Here is a 15560-nt window from a genome sequence, read left to right as displayed (position 1 = left end):
CGTTGGAGAGGAAATGGGACCACCCTCTGTCAGATCTCCTTTGATTTGGAATCCTGCCTTGACCACAGCGTTGGAATCAATGGCCTTGTAAGCCCTTTCCAATTCAGTGATTCAATGATTCTATATTTAGAGCAAATCAGTTTTTTTGCCCTGTCAGACATCTTGACTGTCCACACCTGTACATAGCAATTGGGAATACAATACTCTGGATGATCTTTGAACGGGTCTCCAGGGATACATCTTTCCACTTGATGATTTTTCCGGTTCCTGCACTGCTGCCCTTCCGAGTCTGGGTCTTCTGATTTCTTAGATCCAGTCACCTTGTGGATAGATGATTAACGACTGAACCAAGGTATGCAAATTCTTTTAACATTTTCAATTCATTCTTTCTCGGTATTAACGTTGCGAATGTCTGTAGTCATGATTTTCATTTATCATACTTCTCTGAACTGGTTCGGTCTTCCTTAAATCTGTGGCGTCTAGAACTGAATGCGGTGCCCAACTCTTGTCAGTTCGGGATAAAGTGGCATGATTACAAATGAGATGTTCGAACACTTGGTCTAGCAATGACCCCTAAACTGTGTGCCAATTAATTACTTGTTTTGCAGTGACATGTTGCTGCTTAGTTATGTCAGCTTGCAATTTACAACAGTCCTGGAAGTCATATTGCAGATACCTTTCCTAATTCAGATAACTGGCATTCTTTCACCATTCCTTTGTGAAATGCCCCCATAAAGCAGAAATACGTTTTGTTTAATCTCTACTGAATATTCCTCACTATGATCTTTATCTCAATGGTTTCTGACTCTGGTCATGTTAGTTATTTCTCCCAGCTGTCAGTTTTTTTAAATTATATTTATTTATTTTTAGTCATCAGCACATATGTTAAGAATTCCTTCTGAAACATTGATTAAAAATGCTGGACATACACCCTGGCCAAAGCCAAGCCTGACCTTGATCCCATAGCCAACAATTTTGCCAAATGTGTCACTGAAATGAGGACAGATTATGAGCAAAGCATTTCCGCAAGAAGGGAAAGAAGTAAAATTCGTATTTCGACATATCCAAATGTCATTTTCCGAACATTTGCACTGACAGCTGTATCATGGACAGACTTCCTCTCATCCTTTTTTAAGCCTTTAAAGCAGTATCAGCAAGAAACATTCAGAGAGATAATTGTAACAGTAGGTTGATACCTCTATTGGACCTCTAAGAAAATGAAACGAATTACAAACCTTCGTGGCAAAAATCCCGCTTCATCAGGCTATGCGCCAGCCCTTCAGGGAGAGGCTGTTCATGTAAGAAGCCGCAAGAGGGACTCCCAAGCCCGGTGGGAGAAAAGACACATGCCTTGTTTGCAAAAAGTGCCTGCTTTATTCCATTGTATCTTCAGGATAGAAATAATACTGATTCAACAAGTGGTCTGTTTACGCCAGTGGTCACTCCATTCAGAATGTGGTGCCGAAGGAGAGCTTTGAGGGTATCGTGAACCACCAGCAAGACAAATAATGGAGGCTGCCTAAAGCAAAGCAAGCTTCAATTCTTTCTGGAAACAAAAAAAGAACTCTTTGGAGCCAGATGGGTCTCTCTCTTGGCAGCACATCTTAATATTTGTGTGTCGCAGAGAAGCTGAGAGCAATATTGCCAGTAGTTTAAACCTTTTTTTTTTTTCATTTTTAACTGTTTGTATCCTTGTTAATTAAGTTGGTTTAATTTGGAACCACTTTGTTATACTATGTTTGTATTCTCACTCTACTCCCAGTACCAAGAAGCACATCTTCTTCTTGGTGATTAATCTGGTGATTAATGATGTGGTGATTCATCTGACAAAATATTCTGTCTTGCCTGGTTTATATCTCATGGTTTTTAACCCAGATCATGTGACCAGCTGGTTACCACATATACCGGTTTGATGCAAAGCTGGTGACATGAATCATGACAGATGTTTCTAATCTATTTTGATAACACAGTGCTCTATGCTCTAGAACAGTGGTTCTTAACCCTTTTGAAAGAAACGCCCTCTTGAGCCATTGAGGAAGTTATCATCGCCCCCCTCCCCGTGGTGATGATATCTTATTTATTTATTTATTTATTTATTTATTTATTTATTTATTTATTTATTTATTTATTTATTTATTTATTTATTTATTTATTTAAGACACTTAAATCCAATGACCCCTGAAAACAAAATTAAATTCCAAGAAAATGAAATGCCCCCCAAAAAGTAACATTTAATGATTTAGTTGCAAATGGATTTTAAGATGCAAAAAGAAATATAAAAAGGGCATAAAAACAAATGCAAGAACTAAAAATTTCAAGACAAAAAGTCTGAAACTAAATTAAAATTGGAGGAAAATATATATTCATGCACAATGTAAAAAGGCTGCAGCCATCTTCACAGGTTTGGCTTGCTCCAGCGCCCCCCTACCGCCCTCCTTCTGCTCCAGCGCCCCCACACTGCCCCTTTTCGTTCTACCGCCCCCCTGAAAAATGAAATCACCCCCTGGGGGGCATTATTGCCCACGTTAAGAACCACTGCTCTAGAAGACTTATGTCAGTTAGAACTTCAAAGCAAAAAGCAAAGCGTGCTGTTTATCTACCACCCCATAGCACTTCAAACACTCTCTGGGCAGTTTACAAGTTTATTATGCTGGCTACACATTGCCCCTTGTGCCCCCCCCCCAGCAAGCTGGGTACTTATTTTACCGAGCTTGGAAGGATGGAAGGTTGAGTGAACCTTGAGCCGGCTACCTGGGATTGAACCCAGATCGTGAGCAGTTTTGGCTGCAGTACCGCATTTTAACCATTGCGCCACGAGGTCCCTCCGCTGGGGAATTCTGTGCATGCTTACAAAAGAATGTATTATGCTGACCTCCTGAGTCTTGCATTAAAATTGCACAAAACTGTAAATTTAGCTGAGTCATCCCTTTGGCCCTCAAGATGGTTCACGGACGCCACTTCACTTCACTTTCCCTCTCCAAATGGTTTGGCTGGGCAACATCTGCTTCTCTGCCAGGCTGGCTGTGGGTCCAGTGCCAAAGCGGAGGACAGACACAACCAAAAGGGATATCATCATGCTTAATCATGCTACAAAAAAGCAAGTTGAATGGGCCAGGCTTGGCTATCCTGCCCTTGACCGAAAAGCAGCATTTCGTTTGAAAGTTTGAATCATCGGGCGTAGGAAAACCTTGTCATTCTTTATTTTTTTTACTGGACTTCACTCTCTTGAAGGCAGAATACATAATGCATTTCAAATACATAAGGAAAAAAAAATCACATCTGCAAATTTTCACAGGATACTTTAGGATTCAGCTTCATTCACATTAGTCAGCTGTTTTATGTCAGTCACCGGCGGGCGGGAGGGCAGATTTCAGCTCTGACTTCTGTTAGATGTACCTTCTATTAGATGTGCTTTCTATGAATCTGTTTCTAAGGCTGATAGCAGCAGAAAACACCCCCTTTTAAAAAGATATGTGAGCTAATCTAGGGAAGCAATTTATTACCCGAAAAGAAGGGTAAACATATATATAATAAAATAATAAAGTGCCTTCATCCTCAGAAGAGGGCCCAGTTTGGTAAGCCACAAGACATGAATAGTTCAAATCAAGGTGTTGTAAAGAAAGGAGGAAGATGGGAAGGAGAATCACTCTGGTCTCCTCAATGGGGTAGTATATAGATTAGATATAATACAGCTATATTTGTGCAAATAGTCACAGATCTTGACTGTCATGCGTGATGATTACTGCTTTCATTTATTTTAAAAATCTGCATTGCCAATGTAAATATTCAAGGCAACTCACATCATAATACCCAAATGTGTTAGAAAGAGGACAAATTATAGTACATAAAGCAGAAAATAAACTAGTAGCAATAAATTAATCTTGATTCTTTATCTGCTCATAAACCATGTGTACAAAGAGCGCCCCATTAAAGTATATGTGTGTATTTCTCTCTCAAAACCAGGTGTGTTAGGTTTTTACAGGGTTAGTGTGGCAGAAATCCAGTTGTGCAATGTAGTAAGTGGCACCAGAGTAGGTACATGGAATCCGTGGAAATTGGGAAAGTCAAAACCTCCATCACTTTCATTAATCCAAATAGCTCTAATCCATTTGACCCAATATGCTAAAGTAAGCAGCAACTGGACATTTGAAACAACGAAACGTAGGGATTTTTAGAAGATGCAACCATGTTTATCTGTGCTGTTGGTTTGTTTACCCCACCTTTCTCCTTTACAAGAACCCAAGGCAGCTTACATCAATAAAAGCCAATATTTAAAACTAAAAACAAATACTAAAAGGATCAAATAAATACCACACTAAGAAATGGTCAACTAAAGCAATGCGAGAAACATATTCAAAGCAGTTAACCATCCATTAAAAAAACCACACTCAGGTAGCCAGCCCCTGAAGAGAAGGGTCTTCACCTGCTTGAGGAAGGACAGCAAGGATGGGGCCAGCCTGCTCTTCCTGTAGGAAGGAGCCCCAAAGTCTGACCACTAGTGATTCACTCCACTAAGCAACAGGATTTCGGTCAGTGAGGGTACAGGAAAAGGATGCTCTGTTACTGACAGTAACATGACTAATTTTGAGCTTGAAACCAATCATTTTTGTGGCATGCAAAGAAAAGCTGGTCTATGGCTGACCGATTTTAAGCAAACATCAAATTATAAATAAGTCATGGATTTTTAAGCCACGGGTTTACCGGAAATTTCGTCATAACAGGGTGAGCCAGAACAGCAATCATAATTAAAACAGGACTAGAGGTATGGCATTGTCTTCCCATTCATAACAATTATTTCCTGCAACTATTATTTACTTCATTGCACTGTATAGTGTTGCAAGTAAAAAGAAAAAAGGGATCTCTTAGTTGTAGATATTATTTTGTTCAGTAGACCATCTCAGACACCTAAAGCTGAACACGTAAGGGGGGGGGGATTAGGGAATAAATAGGAAGAGTGCCATTATTTGACTGTCTAGCCACGTTGGACTACAAGCGTCCCCTTGTTTCAAAGAACTGAAACATTTGATGTAAAGTCTTCCAACCACCAGTCGTAATATTTCGGGTTTTATGGTGTGTGTCCTGCAAAAAGGCAGCATAGACTACATCCGAGCGCTTTCACTAGATAGCCCAACTATTTCAAATCAAACAGAAAGGTTAATTAACTTTATGAGGCAGGATCACAGAAGCAAAAATGCATTCTGTCATAAAAATTAAAAGGAGACCATTCGCATTTTTGACACTCCAGTCAAGTGGGCCTGATATTTCTCTTAACATTCCCTCTAAGTTTTCACCAAAGCTAGGTGGGGACACTTGCCCTGCCCACGTAGAGGTCCGGCCACAACCAGAACCCAATGGGCAGGAAGACGGGCTGTGGGTGTGTGACACCGATGCCGTGTTGCACAGCCGTGCACCCGCGCAGCTGAGAGGGAATGTTGCTCTTCATACACCTTTATTCAGGTACCATCCTACAGGCTCCTACGTGTCATTAAGTGCATGGAGACTGAAGGAGGGCTTCAGAAATGTGACGTTGGTAAAGTTCTTTCCCTAAGACTTGTCTATGCTTTTTTAGCACCAGACAATGAGCTCTTTCATTTTCTGCAGCTTTCCATTAAAATGAGTGGAACTCTCCTTTGTCCTGGAAAATCCACATCCTCAAGAAAAAAGTGGAATTGAATTTTGGGAATACATGACCTATGCCCTGAATATTACAGTGCAGAAAGTTGCTTTTTAAGAGGGCATTAAGTCACACGACAGACGACCAATTCAGGAGCCACACGCCACCTCCCGCTCATTTTTGTGGCCCGCCCATCCCGCCCTAAAACACAGAAAGTTTACCTCCATGAACTGTGATTCTCCTTTTAACTAACACCCACCAACAACACAAATATCTTTCACATTTTAAAAAATGTTTGGTTTATTTTTTAAATGAGAAGCAGGCTTCCGGTTGCTTCCAATTTTGGCAGAAGGGGGTGGCGCCACCTCTCGTAGTTGGGATGGTGCGCAGATCATGGGTACCCAGGCCATCTCAAGTTACTGCCCGGTCCCAAGTTACACTTTCAGTCTCATGGCCCCAAAAGTAGTTAGTTGCATGAAAACTTACAATTAAAAAACAATCATGTTAACCCATCATTTTTCTACCTAGTAAGAACAACTAAACATTCCTTTTTAGCCATTCAAAAATACTGTACCACCTGAATATTTCAACCCATTGATCTGTGGTACAAAGGACGCTCCTTCCTGTCCACTCTGTCATAATCCAATGCCCACAACAGAGCACAAGGCAGTCCCGTGAGGTGCAGCACAAACTAGCACTTGAACCAGGCGATACTCATCCTCTAACATTTAGTAAAACCACTCCCCATAACTACAGAAGTAACTGTACACCTTTGTACGGCTACGCTATACAAGGAGTGACTAATCCTTGTTAAGTTCTAGATGTAACTTTAGTTATGCCTGAGCAACTTCAAAAGAGAGATTCAAGTGATTAGTTATCTGCAACTCTTTGTTTCCAAAGCTTTGACTTCTGTGCAGGATTAAATCAACAATCTAAGAGCGTGGCCTATTTTAAGCAAGCAGAGATTGGGTTTTCATATGGTATTGCCATGGAAACTCACCGGAGAACTGGCAAAGCCAATCCTTAATATCTCACTTACTTTGAAAGTCTTGATCATACCAAGGCCTATGGAGAGGAGGAGATGCCAAAGGGAGACCGCAAGGAAGATATAAATGCAACAGATCTCTCTCCGTGTCCCCATGCAACTGCTACTGGGAGACACTGCTTTCCATCCATTTGTCTAAACTGTCCACATTTTTGCAGTAGCAAATTCCAGTCAAGAAATGACATGTGTGGAAGCGTATGCCATCTTCCAAGATCAGTGGATGACAACCATCAGTCAGATGTTTGAAAATATATATCTTGTCTTCTACATATGTTGCAAAATTCATATGCCTCACTCCCATATGTTTCATTTCCCAGGTGACATAAGAACCACTGTTTACATGCCCTCATGATCACAATTTACTTACCTGCAACTGCAGTGTCCAAGATCTCAATCTATGCCATCCAGTTGAAACAAACTCTTAGAACACAAATCATTTGCATCGCAGTTCTAAGGAGGCAGATTTACTCTCTCGTATCAATGCATCATTACAACATTTGCTACCAATATGTATACAAATTTACAAAATGACAATCATTCTACAAATGCAAAAACTTTTTTATTTATATAAATTTATCCTAAATATTATCCACTTTTAGAAAATGGCATTTTTATTTTATTTTAGCAAAGAATTTTAATTTCGCAAAGAAAACAAAGGGTAGGGTATGAAAATGTAAAAGGACTACTAGTCTCTTGATCTGATTGACTTCAATTGCGCGCTCATCAATTCACTGCAACAAAACTGTTACTGTTAAGACATCCTTTTGAAAATGGAAGCATCAGAAAATGTAGGCAGAACATAATCTCTTTTCTTCTTTTTCGATGTTAAGAACACAAAAGATCCCAAGAGGAATGGAAGTAAATTCATCTGATCACCGGAGGCTTGGCCCGGATGAGAACTGGCCAGAGTCACCTTGATCTCAATATCAGCAAAACCATCTAAACAGCAGGTAGCCAACTTCCGTTTTCTCAGTTGCTTAAAACCTCATTTCCCAGAAAGCAGGCTGAAGGCAAGTTTTTATAAAGAAAGCATAAAAACAACAACTGTCCAAGGGCAGTACAGTCCGAAATGATTTAGGAATGACTTTTTGTACAATACTGATACTCATAAATATGCACACTGCTGGATGATTCAATAATGGCTCATTTTGGCTTGAACAGAGCCTAGAGGAGTCCATTCAGCTCCCTTGATGAACAAGCGAAGTGTAACGGCTGTGCCAAGTCCCCGTTCCAAAATATCTGGGTAATTATAATCTTGGAAACCATGCTGCTCCTCTCGGAAGATCTGACGATGACCATGTTTTGCCAAAAAAGAAAGCCACACAAGGAAGACAAAGAACCCCAGGGAAGAAGAAAAAAGCATGCCTTGCTTCTGTCCCACGTGTGAGCCATGAGTAATGTCTCCCTGGATAAGTGACTGGTGCTCTCCCTGTGAAGATCTTTCAGTGTGGATCTGGCCAATAAGACAGGGCTAAATGTCTCCTCTTGGTATCAGCTTGGCATCTCGGGCACTTCTTGGCAAACTGGGAGAGACGAACAGAAAACAACAGGAAGATAGCACATGGGCAGACGTTCCTCTTTTCCTGCAGGCAACTCTTCTAAAGCGCATCTTTAAGAGCGATTTGTCCCTCACCACCTCCCCTCCAGCTATTGAGACACAATACCAGTGGCTCCCAGAAATGTGGTTGCGATCCTATGCTCTGCCTCTGAAACAGCATCCTATGACGCCCAATTGTTTTCATGGTTTTGCCTAGAATGTTAAAGAGCCAAAGGCTAAGCTAAATGGGGCGCTAAACAAGTCACTGGCAGTCTCCCTGATTTCGACAGAGATTGAAGCAAGGATAAGTGGCAGAATCCCCTGCCTTTCACATCAGAGGCCCAAGGAAAACAGGGCCTCCGCAGATGGCTCCTTTGGAATGGACATAAGTTCATAGAAGAAAGATAAGATGCAATAAGAGGAAATCCAAAGCTTGTTCAAGGAACAGAAATGCATGGTTAATTTTGTGGGGGGGGGAACCCAAGTTACAGTAACAGCTTGATTTCCAGGATCCTGCTTCCTTTATGCAGTCCCTGTCTAGGAAACAAGGAAGCAAAATTATCTGAAGAGAGTAATAAGTTAACAGGTGAACTCTGTGATTCTTCTAGGTTGGAGGTGTTCTGACACTGTAACCCATCCCTTTCCCGTTATGTCTGAGTCAGAAGCAACATGTTCTCAAACAACTAAATGTTTTTGCTATAAGGAAAAAATGTTACACTACAAAGCGGATCTGAAGGGCACAGGTTGCAAGACTCAGAGTACGGTTGGGGAGGAATAAAGAGTGTGTGAGCGTAGGCGAGCTGTAGAAAAGAAGGGTGCACTGGCAGGCCAAGCAGAAACAGAACACACTAATAGCTGAAGGTGACTTATTTAGTGATTAGCTGCTCATATAAAATATTTTAACAGTACGCTTATGCCATGCCATGCCCTTGCTTGGACAGTGGAATCTTCTTGCCTTAGGCCACTTTATATCAGAAGAATAGTTTTGAAATGTTTGGGCCTCACACCCCCTTTTTCATTTTTGAGGAACCGTCATGCTGCTCATCTCTCCTTTCGCCCTGATCCAAAATTTGGTTGAAAAAGATTTAAAATACAAAATAGTTTTTTTCTTGAAAACTGAATTTGAATGGTATCTATCAAAACTCATTTAAAAAAATTATCTGAAATTCAAAAATCTGCAGGTTTTCGTTGAGAAATCATGAACTCTTAATGATGCCTATCGCAAAAAAAAAATGTTTCAGCTTATGGAGATTTAATGGTCACAGAGTCATAGAATTGTTAAGTTGGAAGGGGGCCCATAAGGCTATCAAGTCCAACCCCCTAAGAGGGAAGTCCCTTGGTATTCTTTCCCCCTTCTGTTTGGGAACCAACCAGAATTACAACAATAGATAAAAATTCATAGAGGACGGCTCTTATAGCAATGGCTAGTCATGATAAATAAATGCAGTGGGAAGGAAGGGTCACATAGGGTGGCCAAGGTCCTCATACCCTGCTTGCGAATTTTCCAAGGTCAATTTACTGGTTTCCTTTTGCTATCTGATGCGGTTCAACAACTGTCATTGTAAGCAAGTTGTGAGCTTATCGTTGTAGCCCCAGGCCACAAGCCAAACAATACAAATGATAAAATGGAAAGCACCTAATGATTTAATGAAAACATCCCAGTACAGAAACAAGGCTTGATACTACATTTTTGTCAATCGTCTAGCAGGTCTGGTAAAAATATCTACTAAAATACGTCAAGATATTTATAATGGAGCAGGTCACTATATTGTAAATTAAAGTCTTGAACGTATGAAATGTACTCATGAAAGTAAAGTATGTAATGAAGACTGTATGTAAAGTGCAAGCATACACCTGTTGCTGGTTAACAGGCAGAGTCAGAAGCTGTCGCCAGGTGTTGCTGACTACAGAGGCTTTTCCTCTGTATAAAGGTAGCTCTGGGAGAGCATTTCTTTGCTGCTCTTGTATAGGAGTACAGTGGTGCCTAGCTAGACAGTTACCCCGCATGACAGGTTTTTTTGCTAGACATTGGCTTTTTGCGATCGCCATAGCGATTCGCAAAACAGTGATTCCTATGGGGGAATTTTGCTGGACAATGTTTGGTCCCTGCTTCGCAAACTGATTTTCGCTAGATGACGATTTTGACAGCTTCCTCTGTGCTCGCAAAACAAGTGTTTTTGGGACCTAAGCTTCGCAAGACAGTGATTTAAACAACTGATCGACGGTTCACAAAGCGGCTTTCCTATGGCCGATCTTCGCTAGACAACGATGATTCTTCCCCATTGGAACACATGAAACAGGTTTCAGTGCATTCCAATGGGGAAATGCTTTTCGCTAGACAATGATTTTGTTAAACAGCGATTTCAGTGGAACGGATTATCATCGTCTAGCAAGGCACCACTGTATTCATGTTGTTGTGCAATACTGGGTTGTGAGTAACTGTTTACTGTATATGAATATGCTGTTATGTGATCATGTGATGCTGTTATGTTAAGCCTTTATGCTGAAGCTAAGCTGTCTAAGTTACATATGTAAATACAGAGTATTATTCTAAATTAAGTTTGACCTGTCTTGACTTTTGCATCCAGAGGCAAAGGAAGAGCACTGACTTCTGTTAAGTTTGCACCAGTTCTCTCCAGGGACCCACATTCTTTCTTGAATCTGCTTAAAACGTTTCTACTAGTACATGTTTACATGCACATGTTCAAAGTATAGCAGATATTTGTTGTTGTTTAGTCGTTAAGTCATGTCTGACTCTTCATGACCCCATGGACCAGAGCACGCCAGGCCCTTCTGTCTTCCACTGCCTCCCAGAGTTGGGTCAAAGTCATGTGGGTTGCTTTGATGACATAACAGATATAATCGCGACAAAATATTGTGCATTGTAATTTTTTTTCTATTTTTAGGAAATATCTGATTATATATGGTTGATAATGAACTGAGTAAAAATTTGTTGAATGCCTTAGTTTACATTAGGCACATTCCCACCCAGGATAATTATGGTTTATACAAGAAACAATCGAAGAAATCATAACTTCTTTTTTTATTCCGGTTTGTTTTCCTCTTCCCACTTTTGTCACTTTCTCCTTTCAGGTAGGGAGCAGGGGGAATAAGCCAGGAACATACTGTGGCTAAAGATTCAAATGTCATAACAAGCCACAGATGAAATAATTCAGATTTTGTTATTCAATAAGAAAAAATGGATTCAGATTGCAATTTCTGGCTGGCTGATAAACCATGGCTTGTTCACAAAGAGTCACATATCACAATAAGCCAGATTTTAACAATGTACCCATGACTTGCTCTGATGTGAGCAGAGGATTGCACCAGCTCTGTTTCATGCGTGGAATGCTGACAGCACTCACAGAAGAGAATGAGACCAGAAAAGCCAACGTTTGTCACTTAGCTCATTCAATTCTCTATAGATGGACATGGAGCTGATCTGTGCAGAGTTTACTCAAATTCCTTCATTCCAAAATTTCTTTATTACATTTTTTTTGGGGGGGGGAAGGGAAGTCAGCAAATGTAACATGTAAGTTTGAATCAAACCAAGAAAAAAAAACGGTGCTAGAAACATGGGAAACTATTTATTGCCTTTCTCTGCAAAGTCGTATTTTGAATAGATCAACGTCATCTGTTAAATTACCCTCTTATACTTGGTGAAAAGATTATCTGTGTCTTGAGGGAAGAAGAAAACAAAACCGAGAAAAAAGCATCCACAATTTGGGAAACAAAACTTTATGCCAACCTTTAAAAGATTTTCCCAGCATGTTTTGCAACAAGTGAAGGCACAGCGCTGGCACTTAAAAGGCACACCCCACTCAGACTGGCATTCAACACACTGGAATCCTCCTGATACGGGAAAGACACAAGGGGAGAGAGGGAAAGAACACTCGCCTTCAGAGAAAGATTGACCTTTGGACCTTGAAGAGTCTTTTTATAGTTCCTGTGTTGCTTTCTTCCACAAATAACTTGCGTGAGAACCGAAAAGGCAAGTCCTAATAGGCAGAAATACTACAGCTGCCTTGGGACTGCCTAAGAGAAAGCACACTGTCCTTCGCCACTAGTCAAGGTGACCAAAAGCCACTCAGGCACTGTCCTTCTCACTTCCCAGCAAGAACATCCGAGCATCCTCTGGCCTGACCTACTGGGCTCGAGAAGGGGCAGCAGTCCCCCCACTTCCTGATCAGAAGGAACGCGTGGTCCCACCAGCCAAATGCCTGGCCAGTGGCAGACGCCAAGGGGAAAAGGCACAGTGGTTTCTTCCATCCGCTAAAGTGGTAGTTCCCAATCTTTGGCTCGCCAGATGTTCTTGGACTAAGACTCCCAGAAGCCTTCGCCACCAGCTGTGCTGGTCAGGATTTCTGGGAGTTGCAGTCCAAGAACACCCGGATGACCCAAGGTTGGGAACCGCTGAGCAAAGGTTGACAGCCGCTATTATGGAGGTGGGTCACGATAGCCTTCTAGAGGTTTTCGTGCTTTGATTTAAATGATCCCTCATGTTGGCGAAGCTCAAGAACATTTCAAGGGTCACTAGTTGTCAATACCTGAATTATTCAAAGGAAAATACCAGTAAGGGGACATCAATGCCACTCAAGGTGGCTGTCCATACCCACTTACTGTTCACTGTTTCATTCGCATTCTTCAAAGAATTTATCTCACTCTTTCATCTTCATCTCTTCCTCCTACACCCTTCCCTTTCGGTGTCTGTTTTTTAAACTGAGATGACTCGCACCTTAACCAAGATTTAAAAAAATACAATATATTTTTGCTCCTGAAGAGCAACCTGAACATCAAGTTGTTTTAAGAAAATTTTTTTGAAGCAAACAAGGAATGGGAAGACACAAAATCAGAGATGGGTGGTTTATTTATTTATTTATTTATTTATTGGACTTATATACCGCCCCATAGCGCTACAAGCACTCTCCGGGCGGTTTACAGTTTTAATTATACAGGCTACACATTGCCCCCCCCCAGCAAGCTGGGTACTCATTTTACCGACCTCGGAAGGATGGAAGGCTGAGTCAACCTTGAGCCGGCTACCTGGGATTTGAACCCCAGGTCGTGAGCACAGTTTTTTAGCTGCAGTACAGCGATTTAACCACTGCGCCATGAAAGGAAAACGTGGGCAGAGAGAAGCTAAAGAAAGGAACCACAGAAGATCGTAAAGCTGGAGTACACCTGGCTGGGTAGCTCAGTAGTTTAGGTCTATGGCTGTGGAGCCAGAGGATGGGAGTTTGATTCCCCCAAGGAGGAGGAGAGCCAAGCTGTGTAGTCACAGCAAATGGCACAATTACAGGGTGCGTCAAGAAGGGAATGGTGAAATACTTCTGTGTATCCATTACCTTGGAAACCCCAGAAAGGGCTGGGAGGGAAGAGAGAGAAGGTGGACTTTGAAGTCCAATAGATAGTCATCGGGTCTAGCATTACAATAGCTAGAACATTTCCTGATCATGTAGACTAAAGAGCAACTGTTTCGTTAGTCAGTAAAACTCCTTTTACGTAAATACTGTGTGTGTGTGTTTTAGTGATTCGCTGCTTTTGAAAGCAGCAACATTTATTCTTATAAAACTTTATAAAATGAAGAGTCACTCTATGTCCTGTTTTGTGACACCCCCCCCCCCAGTGAGTGAAAACAAAAGCTGGGCTGAAGGGCGATCCCTGAGTCACCCTAAATCGGGATCAACTTGACAGCATGCAATTATTATTAAGTCTGGAATACTTTCTAGCTTGAAGATGCGACACGCTGGTCATTCGCACATCAGTTTTACAACTGTGCTACACTGACTAACAGCCGTATTCTAAAATCTTAGGCAGAAAAATATTTCCTAGTCCTGCTCTTTGAAATCTTTGAGCTAGAGATGCTCAACCATGAATTCACTGAATTAAAACAGGCAGTCGACTATTGAGTTACAGCATCCATAATATATTTTTTGTACAGGTGAAGCTTCCCTTGTTTAGAAAGAAGATTTTCCATTTGATATATACATAATACATAAATACCTACATACATACTTACCACCGACTGGTGAGATAGGTACAGTATCAGAACTTGTGACTGCTCGTAAAGTGCTGGAACTACCTATAGTCTTCTGTGATTTCAAGCTGCTTCCAGGAGAGACTATAGTCTGTAGCGTCCCACTCTCATGGAGGTCTGCAGACAATATACCGAAAACACATCTCAAACAACACACCATTATGAAGATAGGTTATTCTATCTTATTTATTTCATGTTATTTATATATTGAGATAACCCTAGGCGCTACGAACAGCAGACCACAATTCAAAAATCACAGTGTTCTGTAAAATAACATGTTAGTAACTGTTTATAGCAGTGGATTTAGTCCAAGATCATTTGCGGACCCAAGGTTGGGAACAGCTGGTCTATAGGTTTCGTAACTGTTTGAGATGAAATAGGTCTTCACCAGTATCAAATTGTGTAGGGACGTGGTGGCGCTGTGGGCTAAACCGCAGAAGCCTGTGCTGTAGGGTCAGAAGACCAGCAGTCGTAAGATCGAATCCACCTGACGGAGTGAGCGCCTATTGCTTGTCCCAGCTCCCGCCAACCTAGCAGCTCGAAAGCATGCAAATGCAAGTAGATTAATAGGGACCACCTCGGTGGGAAGGTAACAGCATTCCGTGTCTAAGTCGCACTGGCCATGTGACCACGGAAGATTGTCTTCGGACAAAACGCTGGCTCTATGGCTTGGAAACGGGGATGAGCACCGCCCCCTAGAGTCAAAAACGACTGGACAAAAATTGTCAAGGGGAACCTTTACCTTTAGTATTAAATTACAAGGATGTACACAGACCTATATGAAGGAAGTTCAGATCAGTCACGTCAGTCTTTCTGCCTGGGATAAGTGATTCCTTAAAGGGAGAGGGATTATTAACTTGTATATGAGGGGATGGGGGCATGCACCTACACAGGTTTAACTAGATTATATAGTAAATTTTACAGTGACTGAAAAATTTAATGTTATTGTGATTCTTTGGGAGTATTAAAGGGAGTTTCCATTTTGCCTATAGTTCTACATACAGCAAGAGTGTTTGATGATTTCATCTGTTTCTCTGTATGTATCCTCTTTAATAGTGTTATCTCTTGTTTATATATTTACAGCTTGTCATGGAGCTTTTCACTCAATGGCTTATAAAATTAATTATTTGCCTGCGAGCCATTATCAAAACCATTCTGTCCAGCATGAGACTTCTCGTCCTGTTCTTTCAGCTGGCCTGATGCTGTTCTGCCCTTTGCTGGTCTGTTCTAGGATTTGTCATGTAGATGTTCAGAAAGCAGAGGAGGGAATCTATCGGCAGCAATCTGTCTGCAAAGGCTAGGAAGCAGAAGGTGCACTGGATTTCCT

At 41.3% G+C, this 15560-nt stretch overlaps 1 protein-coding gene across 11 annotated transcripts in view; it reads right to left on the bottom strand.

Moving 5' to 3' along the window:
* Window positions 1–7196: 7196 nt before the first annotated feature.
* Window positions 7197–15560, bottom strand: part of RTEL1 (regulator of telomere elongation helicase 1) — a 95446-nt gene continuing 87082 nt past the window's right edge. For 10 of the 11 annotated variants that reach the window (XM_078391966.1, XM_078391965.1, XM_078391969.1 and 7 more), the window contains 3 exons: window positions 14216–14350; window positions 11945–12048; window positions 7197–8182 (listed from right to left, as the gene is read on the bottom strand). In XM_078391966.1, the coding sequence (XP_078248092.1) occupies window positions 8102–8182; window positions 11945–12048; window positions 14216–14350 (320 nt within the window). In that variant the 3' untranslated portion in view covers window positions 7197–8101. The remainder of the gene's footprint in view (window positions 8183–11944; window positions 12049–14215; window positions 14351–15560) is intronic. The other variant, XM_078391972.1, reaches the window with a different exon arrangement.

Source organism: Pogona vitticeps, chromosome 4, assembly GCF_051106095.1.
Source record: "Pogona vitticeps strain Pit_001003342236 chromosome 4, PviZW2.1, whole genome shotgun sequence".
Classification (NCBI taxonomy): domain Eukaryota; kingdom Metazoa; phylum Chordata; class Lepidosauria; order Squamata; family Agamidae; genus Pogona; species Pogona vitticeps.
Note: the sequence above shows the minus strand (reverse complement) of the source record. Positions and strands in the feature narration are given on the sequence as shown.